General features: G+C 41.8%; 1 protein-coding gene across 1 annotated transcript in view; it reads right to left on the bottom strand.

The window, feature by feature from the left end:
- The window catches only part of C6H6orf132 (chromosome 6 C6orf132 homolog), a 39,579-nt gene extending 37,009 nt beyond the window's left edge, over positions 1-2,570 (bottom strand). The window contains exon 1 of the mRNA XM_053393476.1: positions 2,078-2,570. Coding sequence (XP_053249451.1) covers positions 2,078-2,225 — 148 coding nt within the window. The 5' untranslated portion in view covers positions 2,226-2,570. The remainder of the gene's footprint in view (positions 1-2,077) is intronic.
- Between the last annotated feature and the right edge of the window lie 12,856 nt (positions 2,571-15,426).

Here is a 15,426-nt window from a genome sequence, read left to right as displayed (position 1 = left end):
TCTAAGCCATTTACTAAGGGGGCCCAGTGTTTTGTTTGTTTGTTTGTTTCCTGCCCTTCACTTTAAGGTCCCAGAGCAGGTTACAACTTTAAAACACAATATTAAAAACAATTTAAAACAACTGTCATAGGAGCATAGGAAAGTGTCGTGTCTTCTCCTGAGTGAGATTCATCTGGCTCAATATTGTCTACACAGACTCAATATTGTCTACACAGCTCTCCAGGATTTAAGAGAGGGGACATTCCCAGCCCTGTCTGGAGATTGAACTTTGGGTCTTCTCCTTACAAAGCCAATGTTCTATCGCTGAACTGCAGCCCTTCCCAAAATTGCTCCTACTTCATTGCTTTTGCTATTAAACTAATGCTGAATGTACACAGTTTTTAACCTACTCACATGGTTTCATTTCTTTCAGGATTGACATTGCATACTCTAACTGAGGCTTCTTGATTCAATATAGACAGAATCACCCCACACTTCTTGTTTTTGCAGTTATTGTTGGGCCAATTGGTCCATCCCCCTCTCTATCCTCAAACTTATTTTAGAATGACATTTGTCACAGAGATGGAACTCGGGAAAATGCTGTACCCCGCTGGAATCTGCTGTCTGAAATGACAGCTTCTCATTGCCTTGTGTAAGACGGCCTATCTTGATTAAACAATATTTAGGTTTCTGCATGTTTATTACATAACCCAAAGGACACCTACAGCCCAGAAAAAGGAAGCGTGCATGGACGGGAAACAAGAACAGCAGTAGAACAGGAAGAAGAGCAACAGATAAATCCTGAGGGTGCAATATTATCATTATCGTTCAATCTTTGCCCACCACATGGGAATTCCTGAACACAGAGCTCTGCGATTCTGCAAAGCATCCTATAAGACCAGAAGCTTATTCCTAACTTTAGCACCTATAAGCAGTGGCGTAGCGTGGGGGGTGCAGGGGGGGCCGGCCGCACCGGCCACAACATCTGGGGTTAGGGCAAATCCACGGGTTAGGGGGCGCAAATTACTTGCCTTGCCCCGGGTGCTGACAACCCACGCTACGCCACTGCCTATAAGAGCTCCAGTGTTGGCAGATACTGCCTCAGACTTGGAGCACAACTTGTTAATTAAACACTGTGTAACTTTTCCCCCCCACAGCAAATAAATGACTCATTCTTTGAACTAGAAGCAAGCCAAAGGGCAATGCTTCACATTTCATTTCATCCCAGAGAATTTGATTCTCCCTTATTATTACTTAGGTCTCCCTTTCATCTGAAATGTCACAGTCCCGGACACTGCGACAAAGTCAGTGCCACTGCCTAGCGTGAACCACACACAGCTACAAGTTTCGCAACACTGGTGGCCTCCAAAGGCGCCATCTATGAAGAACTCGGCTGCACACCCTCCATTTGTTCCAACAGCTCTTGTGTGGGATTTCTGACACTCAGCCTGTTCAGACACTATTCAGAGTTGGCACCCACCCATCTGAGACTCCAGTTTGCTGTTCCACAATTACAAACTTCAAGAGAATAAATACAATATGCACAATAAACACATCTGCTGCTGTCAACACCAGAGAGACCTACCAGACATCCCTGTAAAAGCTCCCTTTGGGTTTCAGTCAGTGCTAACTCTAATCTCCCGCATAAAAATATGTCAGAGATTTATTTACAACTGCCTGGTGGATCTGCTACTTGTCTTACGCTCCATTACACCCATATTCCTGCTCTACAGGAGACTTGCTGAAATCTGCACATTCTTCTTGGTTTTTTTGTTTTTTTTTTAAAGAGAGTGGATCACAGGCTGCTAATTTAGTTTTGCAGGTTCCAACAAGTTTCTCCTTAATCCAGTCATTCCTACCAAAGGCTGTTGTTTTCCGACAGCACGGTTTATTAATAAAGCTTTCTCAAGGCCCCGATGGAAGTATCCAGAGCAACATCAAAACTGCGCACCCCACCTCTGAGTGTGCCGGTAGCCCCCCACAGTTGAACATCCTACAAGCTGAAGCCTGATTGGGGGGGGGTGGATAGTGGAAGGGCAAACAGGCTCCTCCGAGTCCTCTCCCTGAAAGCTCAAAACAAAAGAGAAGCCATACTGACCAGTTCTCGCCAGGTTGTCAGTGGTGACCTCCTGAGTGAAGATCCAGGGGGGGTTGGTGGCATAGAGGGAAGTGGTGGAATTGTTGCTGGCATGTTTTTTCCCGAAGAGCCTGCTAATAGTCCCCTGCACAGAGTGATTCTTCTTCATCCTGACTGCTGCCTTCTCCGGCGTGTCTACAAACGCTCCCTCTAGCAAAACATATTTCCACTTTGCTCAGCTACCACCCAGCACACACAGCTCCAGCAGGTGCTCGTCTGCTGAGCTAACTTTTCAGCTTCTTTAAAAGCTAAGCCACCTGAGCAGGTAGAGAGGGCTGGCTGCTCTCACCTGGCCACACCCCGTAGCAGCTCCTTTGCTCACATTCTTTCCGTGCTGCTACAATAAGCCATTGTTACACCCAAGGCAGCTCTTAAGCCTGGGAGCTCGTAGAGGTCTTCCCTAAGGCATTGCCATGTCCAACGGGGACTGAAAGGTTTACGATGTTTCCTGGTTTAAAAAACAAAATGCCTCCCAGGTTTTTAGAAACAAAGCCAAATAAATAAAAAGCATTGGTCTCAAACACATGAATTCTCTGACTGACCACACCAATATTGATTTAGGATTATCACTTTTCCTGTTTGGTAAGTCTCAGAAAAAGTTACGTTTCTAAAGCTCTGTGTGTGTGTGTGTGTGTGTGTGTGTGTGTGTGTGTCATCTACAGCTACAGTCAGATGAATATTATTTTTAAACAAAGATATAAAATATACAACTGTAAGAACTTCCTACTTATCCACAGTCACTGCATTTCTCCTTTTGTAAACTCTATAGAAGCTTGAGCTAAGGCTTTGGTCAACCTCCCCAAGGCTAGGAAACAACTTCTGGAAAATTCTCTCCTTGCAAAATATCTTTTTCTTTTTTTAAATTGACTTTCAGAGGGAACAATGAAAAGGTTGCTTTCACAATGAGAGAGGTGAAAGAGGTCTACGGAAATGCTCTTTTCACAAAGACTCATCTCCATCCCCTCCATCATGTTTAACACATGTCAACACCTGCTATTTCCTCATCACATGGCCATTTCCCTGTCTACATGAGCCTCCCCCAGGAAGTGTGCTGTGATGTGCCCCCATGAAATTATGAAGGGCATGTTTACTGTACATTAAATTATGGCATCAGAGACAAGTAACCAACAGGAGGTGTTTGGGGGAAGTAAATCAGAAGATCTCCTGTGGCTTCTGAAATGTGTATTAGTGTGGTCACTCCATTTAGGAGCTTCTGTGTCTCTACAAAGCATGGTGGGTGGCGCTGTGGTCTAAACCACTGAGTCTAGGGCTTGCGGATCGTAAGGTCAGCAGTTCGAATCCCTGTGATGGGATGAGCTCCCATTGCTCAGTCCCAGCTCCTGCCAACCTAGCAGTTCAAAAGCATGTCACAGTGCAAGTAGATAAATAGGTACCAATCCGGTGGGAAGGTAAACAGCATTTCTGTGCACTGCTCTGGTTTTGCCAGAAGCGGTTTTGTCATGCTGGCCACATGACCCGGAAAAACTGTCTGCAGACAAACGTTGGCTCCCTTGGCCAGTAAAGCGAGATGAGCGCCACAACCCCAGAGTTGTTCGTGACTGGGCTTAACTGTCAGGGGTCCTTTACCTTTACCTTTTTATGTCTCTACAAAGTCTCCAGATTGTTAGTACTGAGCACTGTGAATCTGCAAATTCATATTTAAAAAGCAGAAGTAGAGCACAATCTGCATTGCAATGTTTGGAATCCAGTTTCTTCATTTGAATTTCAAACTCAAATTTTTAATCCTGAAACTCACATTTTGGTGCATTTTCACTTACTTCAGCAGAAAAATTATAAAGTAGAGTGGGAAGACTGTCCTGAAATTCTCCACCTTATTTGCCAGTGTCAAAATTGTGTGCGATGGCGGGAATCACTTCACCAAATATTCTGTCAGAGGAGGAGGAATTTTCCACTTTCTTTGTGGGTGAAGTTTGATCTTTGTGGTAGCAGTAGCACAGTTTCTTTCCTTCTTTTTTCTAAGGTTTGTTTTGCTGCTGTGGTAACTGCACTGGCAGCCTGGCCACCGTTATGTTCTCTTCACAGTGAGCTGGACCTGGGATCATTCCAGGACATTGTGATGGTGGTGAGGAATTGTGACCACCACAAAAAAATGGTAATGAATATTCAGAAAATGTTTGGCAAAACAACCTTTTTTTTCTAAGAGTTGAGAGTGAGAAAAATAAAGTTTTCCTCAGAAAAATATATTTGGATAAATTTTGGTCATGTTCTAAAAAATTCTACTGACGAGTTCAGTTAAACATGTTAACATCTTTTCCACAGTTCCACCTCAGGTACCAGCTGTTATGGTTGCTTCATTGTGTCAATTGGGCCAAATTAAAAAGATGAGAATACATGTGGGAATCTTTCCACATTTGAACTCATCACACTTAGAACAAGCAAAAGGCTTTTTCTTCTTTATTATTTCAAAATTCCGATTCACTTTTTGTAAATTTGAGAAACCCAACAATCCACAAGCTCGTGAAGGAATACAGACTGAAGAAAATATTGTGGCAATGAGGCAGCTTTTACCGTAAGAATCCCCCCCTAACTTTAACACTATATTTCGGTCTCTTAATCCAGGGGTGGACAGATAGCGCTCCATTGGTAGGCTATTGGCCAGCAAGTGCAATTTCAGCAAGGTACATAAAGGATTCCACAATCACATAATATGAAGGTCCCTATTAAAGGTCTGGGAAAAATATAAAGAGTTACTGGAACCTAAAACTCCATGGTGGATATCACCTGTTGCAGCATTGTCACTCAAAATGTCCTCAAAGAAAGGAATATGGCCAACATATACAGAACTATTAATTGAACAGGAAGGAAAATTAAAATTGAAAGAGCATGACAAAATAAAGGAATATCTACAGAGTTGGTTGCACCATAGACAACTGAATGAAATTTTTAAAGAGGATAATAAAAAAGGATTTGCCTATTCAGTTTCCAAATTCCAAAGGGATGTTATAGATGATAACTCTAAACTGTTAAAAAAGGCATATGGCATACTTCTGGAATGAGAAACTAAAAATAAGGAAGTTAAATCAGTAATGATTAAATGGGCACAGGATATTGGGCATAATATACAATTTGATGACTGGACAAAACTTTGGAAAGTGGGCTTGACGTTTATGGATTGTATATTGTTACAAGAGAATTATATGAAGATGATGTACAGGTGGTATGTTACACCAACAAAATTGGCAAGAATGTATAAAACAGAACAAATAATTGTTGGAGATGTAAAGAAGGGGAAGGTACCTTTTACCATATGTGGTGGGAGTGTAAGAATATTCAAATCTTTTGGGAAATGATATATAATGAATTGAAAAAAATATTTAAAATGACATTTATTAAAAAACCAGAAGCTTTTTTGATAGGAATTTTAGGTCAACTGCCAAAAGAAAAACAGACATTATTTATGTATGCGATGACAGCGGCAAGAATTCTGATAGCACAGAACTGGAAGACTGGAGATATACCATCAAAGGAACAATGGCAAGAGAAGTTGATGAACTATGCAGAGTTGGCAAAGTTAACAGATAAACTGTGTGAAAAAGACAATAGTGATTTTGAAAAAGAATGGGAACCTTTTACATCAAATTTGCAGAAATAACAAAAAAAATAGTCATTGGTAGGACTTAAATAAACATTTACAATTTTACTTATAAAAAATAAGAAAGCTAATAGTAGGACAAGATAGAAGTATATATAAACAACAGAATGTAATATGAGATGTAATAAACCAGGGATGGAAGTTGAGGGAAGTCAGTGGGGAAGGGGGAAATTGAAATTTGAATGTAATGTAATGATTACAGATATTTTTTAAAAACAACAACAATAAAAATGATTTTAAAAAACCAACCTCAATGCAACACTAATACCATTAACATTTATACTGCATGCTTCAGGCTTTCCCATGCATTATCACAGTAATCCTTACAACAGCCCTGTAAGGTAGTCTAGAATCATTATCCCCAAGTTACAGATGAGTGTCGGTGACAGGGAGAATGGTGTCTTATCCAGAGCTGGATTTAGGTTTGATGAGGCCCTAAGCTCCTGAAGGTAATGGGGCCCTTTATGTGTCCAGTTGTCCTTTGTCAACAACAAGTTGTCACTGTTTTTTGTGTTGAATATATGCTATATGGTAATTTATGGACCTAATAGGTATCTAAAGCCATTTGCACATAACAGAATATGTATTTTATCAAAGTAATTGTTGAACTGAAATACAATTAAGAAGTAGTATATGAATAGTGAAATACAATTAAGAAGAAGTATATTTTTGGGGGGTCCTCAAGGGAGTGGGGCCCTAAGCTATAGCTTGTTTAGCTTATACATAAATCAGGCACTGGTCTTATCTAATGCTTCTTAAATGTGTTTGTGGCTGTGTCAAAAATAAATTTGAACTCAGGACTTCCTGGGAATCAGAAACTCCTGGAGGTCCAACATCAGACCTCAATCCACCTTCTCCCCACCCATTGTTTTACAGCACATTCACACTATCTCAAATCAGTCCTGGTCTGATCCAACACAGAAAGTTCATGACACATTTTATCACCTGCTACAAGCTGATCACAACCTTCCAGCAAGACTGAGGAAGTAACAAGAGGGCACCACAGGGTACATCTGGGTACCTCAGGCAGTGATCCGTATCAGTTATTTGGAAGCAAATTCCACTGATATTTATGAGAGTTCTAAGCAAATATTTGCACATTTGAGCAAATAAGACAAAGATGAAAGAGAGAGAGAGGCCTGGTTCACATGACATACTAAGCCATACTATGTCTTACTGGAAGCAAGTGGACAGTGTCAGCAACCACTGTTGCTGCTTTCCTTCTCCTTGGTTATTTTTACTCCATGCTGAGCTAAACCAAGTTTTGGCTTAGTGTGACATCTGGACCTGGGCTTGTGGTTAAGCTCTCTCCATCATTTCAGAAATTCAGTTCAGTTCAGCTGATCAGAATCTGCAAGGCTTTCATCAGGAAGGTTTCGGGGAGAGTCGGTTGTGGGCCTTTTGCAAGCACCCACACTGTCCCTGGTTGATCCTCCCGCATGCCAAGGAAAACTGATAAGCAAATCAGGGTGCTTTCAGATGGCAGCTTCCACTGTAGCTATGCTACCAAAACAGGAAAGTAAAGGGGGAAAGGTGAAAATTAACCTTATGGGGGTGGCACTGTTTTGGTTGACAGTTCACCATAGCTGCTGTGTCAGCCATGCTGATCCTGCCTACCTATTTGGATTAACAGTGATCAGCTCACAGAATCTCGATGCACTTGCAAACCCTTCCATCTGAAAGAGTATTTAAAATGAGAATTGTTACAGAGTAGCTCAGTTCATCTGGAATTCTGTACATGCCCAGAGACAGTGTGCGTGTTTTGGTTTCACTGAGCAATGAGTGTGTCATTATAGAAAGCCCCTGGGTTACAGCCAGCCCAAACTAGCAATAAACATAAAGTTGTAATTTTCCAATTGATCCCCTGAACCAATTTTCATATCAAATACAAGTGAATATCATTTGCTCATTAATCATCCAAAGAATGGATGCCAGCCCAGCCAGTCTTAGCTCTGTTTGCATTTTCCAAAACATCTAACTATGGTTCCTTTCAGTTATGATAAGATTATCCCATTAAAAATAAGATGTGGCTGGCGGAGGTGCCTTTGTGACTTTTATTTGACTTTTGGGCCACTTTTTAGGCAAAAATGTCTCTCAACTCATCTATAATACAGATCCGTAAAACCCAGCAATAAAATAACTAAACATTTTCAACTATCCACTTCCATCCAAAGTGTAGATCAATACATCATACAATAAAGTGGGGAGGGAAAAGATACTGAAAGTAATATGCAACCATCATACTTAATGGCCACCAATGGGCTTTCCTATATACTGTAGGCTGCACTTCCAAAGCAAGATTCTGTCATTCCAACATGCACAGAATCCAAACGTTTGGTGTGTGCTTTCTACGACTTGCCTGTCTTGGGTGCACCAAATAAGAACCCCCAAGTTTGGAGGGGGACTGTTCTGCATGCAAGCACCCAAACAAACAAAAAGGCATTTCTCTTTCCATCCCATTTTTGGCTGTGCTAGGAACTTGTAGAATATGAATGTCTTTTATCTTTGTTTTCCTTGGAAAACCCTTTATAGGTATACTGGTTTTCTAAACTTCTTAGTACACTGTTTATGTACAATATCATCTTGGTACTCCTCAGCATGTGATTTGTGGCCATTTTTCTCTGCAGTCAACCATGCATGAATATTGTGACGACATTCAAATCAATAGAAGTTAATTTTTACCACTTCCACATTAATGACTTATACTTCCAGGTGAGCATAATTGTGGGCCCTTTCTTGTTAATCTAAATCAGGTGATACAATGAACTATAGTTATATATTTACACACAATCACATAGGGCCCAGCAGTCCATTTACATGACACATTTTGACCATTGTTCAAAAGTCACAATGGGGAAATTATTGTACAAATGTGTTGTGGGAATAGTGGAGGAACACATCTGCAGTCGAAGAGTCTGAAATACTGGTGTTTGGACCCAGGATAATTAGTCTTTGCTAACACGAAACCTACAAACATCCTTAAATAGGACATACCTTAAGTGGGTATCTTTGCAAGTGCTTTCAGAAACTGGAGGTTTCTGAATATTTGCACTTAAATTAGCCAGTGTGCTGACATTGTATTTGTGGCTTGATTTCCTCTCTTTCTGGGTGGGGGTGCTCTGCTAATGGGTCTTCTATTCACTTATTGTGGGAATGTCAGGCTGTAAGCAAGCTTGGGGGATGTTTTGTTCCACATGATTTCTACAATTCTGAAGAGTACAGTGGTTAAAGACCCAGGTCTGGCCTTGCTATTGTTATTTTGAGGAGCAAATGGATATATTTTGTTTAAGGCATTAATAAACTATTTGCGTGTTCAGACCCAGAAACCTCCCCCCTAAATAAATTCACACTTGACTCAAATTTTGGTTTTGGTTTGTGGCAGAATTTAGGCCACAACTTTATTGATTACAGAGGCTCTGGTTCGACTAACTCCCTGAACCGTTGCAGGTAGTGCTGACCCAGGGTTCCAGCATAGGTCAGCCAAGGGTGAGCACCTGGATAAGCGGAAAGCCAGGAACAGGCTATCTCTGCCACCCAAATGTCTCCCTGGACTCAGGCACGGGCACAACCCCCTCGCAGGGGTTGACCAAACCATCGAGTCCCTGGATTCCTTTAATGAAATAGCCTTCGCATAGGGATGGCGAGAGCATTCTCCCACCCCATCACCTGAACCAGAGCCTATCCGCAACCTTACAAGTTGTGACAATTTAATATGTGGCAGGTGACTTGGCGTCAAAGAACTTCTATGCTGGAAGAGGTTCAAGAAATGCCCACTGACGGATTCTGCTAGCGACTGAAACAGCCACGAAGTGAAGGGCTGTCCAGACAGAAAAGGTTTAACCAGGCAACCTAGCCAGGAGTAGCGGCAACTTACGCATGAGCAACCCCTATAACCATTACAAAATGCTATTGTTGTTTTATATTTGTTTGTTTTAATGTATTGCCTGCAACTAAAAAAGAAAGTAAAAAAGTTAAACAAAGAAAAAGAAACGGAACTGGTAAGAATCACTTTTATTATTTTATTTCCATGTGTCTGTGCACGTGCTTTGCATACTGTAGCTATGTTATGTGATTATGCTATCTATCTGAAATGACGAAACATAGTTAATAAGTAACATCACTATTTATTTAAAGAGAGCTATATAAAGAGAACTGCACTATTTTCAGCTCTCAAATCATATTGGCTAACTGCATGGGAATCACAGTAGTAGTACTATACTACCATCTCCGCCAGCTAGATCTCTCAGTAGGGGATGTGTTCATGCCTGGCACTTATGAAAAGGACTTAAGCACTCATAAATTGCTTCCAAATCCCACCAGTGCTCAGAGCCCAGATCCAGTAGAAGCTTTCACCTAAAATGGTCCCCCACCAATTTTCCACCATGGCATACACTATGCAGTCAACACTTCTTGCTTCCAACTCTTGGAATGGGCATATGGTGAGTGACACAACTTGCATGTTCAAGTGATATTTTGCCACATTCCAGCTGGGCAAACCCAGCCAGGTACATGAAATCTGCTTTGTAACATGCCCTTAAAAGCACATTGCAAATTTCAGCATGCTTGATTATGTTAAGACTGGGGCACCCCCAAAGATAAATGAACTCAATTTAGCTTCTATTGTTTTTTTAGGTCTTCTCGCTCCCTCTGTATTTAAATATCTGGTGAACATTCCAGAAGTGTGCAGACAAATATATCAAATGTGATGCTTTGTGGTTATTTGCATCTCATCCATGGAGGCCAGCTTGGTACATGTATATATTTGTGCAACCAGGCTCCACCCTGCCCTGTAGTGTTGAACCTTTGAACCAAGGCAACTTACAAATAAGAAGCAAGATACATATAACAATATCTGACCATGGTCAGCAGCTTCCAACAAGATTTAATAATATTAGCCAGGACTTGCCAGTGCTTAGATCCTGTTGTTTGGTTTTGTTTTTAAGCTAAGGCTCAGCCCCTAAACTCATGAAGAGGTGATTTTGATAACTGTTCATCTGAGCACACACAGAAGGTATTTTTATATCCCTTTCCACACATGGGTTTAGAAACAGAGCTTCCATATCAGATGGTGCAGTTTCCAAACATGCTGGAATGCCAGTGTACTTTTCCTTTTAGACATTAACAATGGGACATAACGCTTCACCAAACTGCATGAGCCTGTAGGGCCATGGGAAGCGTGGGTACTCACTGGGTGAAATTCACAGGGGGACCTGGGGCAAGTAACACTTTTTGAACCTAACCTACTTCATAGGGTTGGTGTGAGGATAAAGCTGGGTGTTTAACTCTGAGATCCTTGGATGAAGGGTGGGATATAAATCTAAGGGATAAATAAAACCACTCAAGTTTGAACTAAGGTAAATTGAAGTAGGTAATTTGGCTCATTTTAAAACATACCATTCTCATACAGATCTCCAAAGGTCTCCAACACAGATTGCACAGGCCCAATACATATTACCTGGTTTCAAATTGACATTAACCCCTGATGGAAACTTTGTTCATGTCAAATCTAACCAACTCTTTGGTTGTGCCTGACACAACCCAAAAGTCAGCCAAATTTGGGTTAACGAAAAACGGTATTGCACACCAAGCAGTGTGAGATTGCAGGAGTTCCAGCTGCTTGCCCAGAGTTCGTGTTTCCTTTTGAATTGAGGCACAGCGGAGACTGTGGTGTCTTTAGGAAATATGGTTTATTTACATATATATACAACCTGAGCCTACGATGGGGGATTCAGAGCATCAGGGCCGTCTTAAGCCTATCCGGCACCGTGGTGCAAAGATCCCTCTGCCGCCCCCACCCCACCCCCATTTCCCAGAGTTGTCAATCTTTTCCCAAGCCCCTGCAGGGATCACTCTCCTCCCGCGGAGGCTTGGGAGGCAAGCTGCACACCTGCCAGCCATATGGTTGACGGGGCGCAGGTGGCGGGCGTGCAGGGAAAGGGGAGGCCGCCAGCAAAGCAGCGCAGCTCCCCCACTCACTGGGCCGCCCCTGAGAGGCTGGCATCCTGGCGCAACGCGCCACTAAGCCCAATGGGAAAGATGGCTCTGCACAGCATCAACACCCCAAAAAGGTTTTGTTTCTTCCATAGCCACAGGCTTAAATTCAAAGAGACATCAAAGATTGCTCTGTCTCCCAGCTTGCTACTTGCCATCTGGCTCACATCACTGCAACTCAACTCTAAATTCTGCTTCATCCTTCTAACTAACTGTGAGATGGGGAGGAGTCCTACCCATCTGCCATCTCCCACAGAGCCCCTTTCCTTTGTATCCCTTAATGACCTATCACCCAAGCTATCACCTCAACACAGGAAGCTAGTCTGGCTTATATTTTAATGTTTGCTGGCTCCAGGAGTCAGAAGGATCTCACATACAGCCTGCTTCCTCCCCTCCCCAACTTATAACCAGCGGCTGAGCAAGCCGATCGGGTGCCTGGGGTGGTGCGTGCGCCCTGTGCCCAGGGGTGGGGCCAGTCACCTGCAGGGTGGGGCAGGGCACTCCGAAGGGCCTCCAAGAAATCTGCCTGCCTCCTCCCACTCAGCCGCCCTACAGTTTAAGGGGAGGTGGCAGGCAGACTGTTTGGGCCAGTGCAGAACCTGTGGGCGCCCAAGCCACTACGTCACACCCAGGAGAGATGCGTGGCTCGGACGCGCTGCAGGCCCCGCGGTGAGTGCCACCCGGCATTTTGTCACCCCCCTCAGTGGTGACAACTGGGAAAGACCGCCCCCACTGCAACCCTGTTTCTCTGCCCCTGCTCATAACACCAGCAATTTGTATATTTAGTTGTATGTGCACAGCTCTATCTATTCTCACTTCTACAGAAGCCATTGTGCTCTCTTTAAGGGATAACATTGTTCAGACCTTGTATTTTTCTACCCCTGCTTGTTGAAAATGCAAACATATCATCAAATCTTGATAAGAATAATAATAAAAAAAAACCAGCAGTGGGAATATTAGTTTAACCAAACACAAACACAAGGTGTGAGAGAGCTTTGCTCCTTGCCCATATTATGGTGTGGAAATAAACACCTTTGTTTTATACAACAACAGTCAAAACACAGTTGGTACCAGCACCACGGCGCCGAATTGGAACACGCTGAACAATGAGAGTCATGAGCTAGAAAATCTAAGCAGAATATAGCCAACAGTAATAATGAGTAAACACATTTAAGAAGTTTTCACGAATCAGTGCAAAAGAAAAATATGTATCTGATCTTCACAGTTCACAGCTTGGCATTTAAGTTTCTTGTCAGTTACTCAAATGGGAGGGAATGATGTTACCTTGCCATTCTTTGAGATGTTGCCTGTTGATATTCTACTGATTGACATTTCCCCTTGTTGAACAGCTAGAGTTTGTCATGAGGTGCTTCTCTGACAGCACCTGCCACAGGCTGGGTCTCTTAGGCACTGTGCAATTAATATTGCATTTAATATTGCACTGACAGAAAGGGAACATTATAATTTGGTACTAATCATACAAGGGTTGCTCCAATTTGCACCAGCTGTTTATTGCTATGGATGTCAGTGTTTTTTGGACAATGTTTTTTTCTAGCGGAGTAGTGGTTTGGGAAATTTAAGTATCATTGATTGTATCATCTGCTTTTAAGTGGAGAAGAGATAAGTTTCATTATTGTTCCCCAAATCTGTCTTTTGTAGTAAATCAGTACTTTCATTTCCAGGATAAAAAATATTTCAGCAATTTGTTCATTTTGCTATATGTATTGAAAGAACACAGTGGGCTAGAATTAATTCCAACCCACTAAGCAATACTTCAGCAATGGTGGGGTCTGGCAGGGTTTTGACCACGGCTGGATTTAGGTTTGATGAGACGCTAAGCCCCTGAAGGTAATGGGGCCTTTTATATGTCCAGCTGTCTTTTGTCAACAACAAATTGTAGCTGTTTTTTGTGTTGAATATATGCTATATGGTAATTTATAGACCTAATAGGTATCTAAAGCCATTTGCACATAACAGAATATGTATTTTATCAAAGTAATTGTTGAACTGAAATACAATTCAGAAGAAATATATTAATAGTGAAATACAATTAAGAAGAAGTATATTTTTGGGTTGTCCCCAAGAGAGTGGGGCCCTAAGCTATAGCTTGTTTAGCTTATATGTAAATCCGGCACTGGTTTTGACTAATAGAAATGATTAGGGTGTTTCATGTAAATCAGTTTGCAATGGGCTAGCAATGAGAAGCACTAATGTGACTTATTCCCCCCCTCCCCCCCCCACAGGAGGGTCCTAATAACTCAGCTTTCTTCCTTTGGCACAACAGCCTTATATATAACAGGCTTATATGCTAGGTAGGAAACAGTGTGATTACCTAAACTCAGATACTTCTACACTAATCAAAAACCCATTTCACCTCCAGAAATAAATTTTATAGTGGGAGATATTCCATGCGGCTGGCTAGAGATATAGCAGATCATACATTTTCCAAATCAGGCAGATATAATGATTCAAGCATCATGCAGCTTAAATCGTTTTGAGCAACTACTCAACTCACAACTACTATTTGGATCATTCTCAATTAGAGCGTGAGAAAATGCTTTAAAGACACCACATTGCTGGTATATGTGCCCAGGCAGATTATGTAGAATGAACTGTAACACATCCAACATTTGCTAAGGGCAATGCAATTTACCTGGCTCTCTAGAACACATGTGGTAGCTTTGCACCCAAATTATTCCATTTTTTGAACAGTTACTCAAATGATCCTCCTTAGCTGCAGTTAAATTTTTGATTGCAAAACACTGGAAAACTTTAATTGCAAATCTTTTTGTAGCCTGGATTTTGCAAGTATGGGACATTGTACTTACTATCACAAATTAACCATTTGACAAAAAGAATATTGATTGGAGTTGGGGGGGGGAGAGACTCACACCTTCTAAATGACATGGTATCCTTTAAATGACCTTGTTAAGCCAATTAAACATTTTTTAACCCTTTATCAACTCATGGAAACTGATGGAGACACTTTCATTTGACATCCTTTCTTGGCACATCTAAAACTACAACCATCAGCCACTAATTTTCTTTCTTTTCTGCACAACTACTAAGCTCTGTATTCTTTGCATGTGAAATATACTCAGAGTCGAGAGTGGATTTCATGCTCTTTATTCAGCTCATAGTGGTGAGGAGAGAATGAAAGTCCCCTCAAAGTATCTGCTTTATATACATTATTTACACAATGGGCTGCACGTGATTGGCTAATTCCGGAATTCTCCTGTAGGCCAATTAGGTTGTAGATTCACTTCTATCTGCAGCTGGATTGGGTGGCTCCTGCCGACCAATCATACTGCTGCATTGTTCTAGGACCAATCAGACTGCTGCATTCTGAATCCTATTGTTCTAGGACCAATCAGACTGCTGCAGTTTGGATCCTATTCAACTCAGTACATAATAGTATGGGTATGTTTTGTTACTTGGAATTAAAACTCAATTTTTAAAAATGGATCTTTAAAATTAGATCTGTCTGATTTCTCCATGTTTCGTGCACACTCAGTATCCCCTAGGAGCAGCCGTGCAACAGAATTCTCCTGCATGCGTCTGGTGACAGGACTGTGACTTCCAGAACTTTTCTGTAGTTTGCTGTGGAAAACAATGAGATATATACATTTGGATCCAGAACAACACAGTGCAACCCTACCCTGTTTGAGGATCATCCTATTTTAGTCTTCAATCCTTCATCCAGTTA

The sequence above is a fragment of the Podarcis raffonei genome, chromosome 6 (genome assembly GCF_027172205.1).
Source record: "Podarcis raffonei isolate rPodRaf1 chromosome 6, rPodRaf1.pri, whole genome shotgun sequence".
Classification (NCBI taxonomy): Eukaryota; Metazoa; Chordata; class Lepidosauria; order Squamata; family Lacertidae; genus Podarcis; species Podarcis raffonei.
Note: the sequence above shows the minus strand (reverse complement) of the source record. Positions and strands in the feature narration are given on the sequence as shown.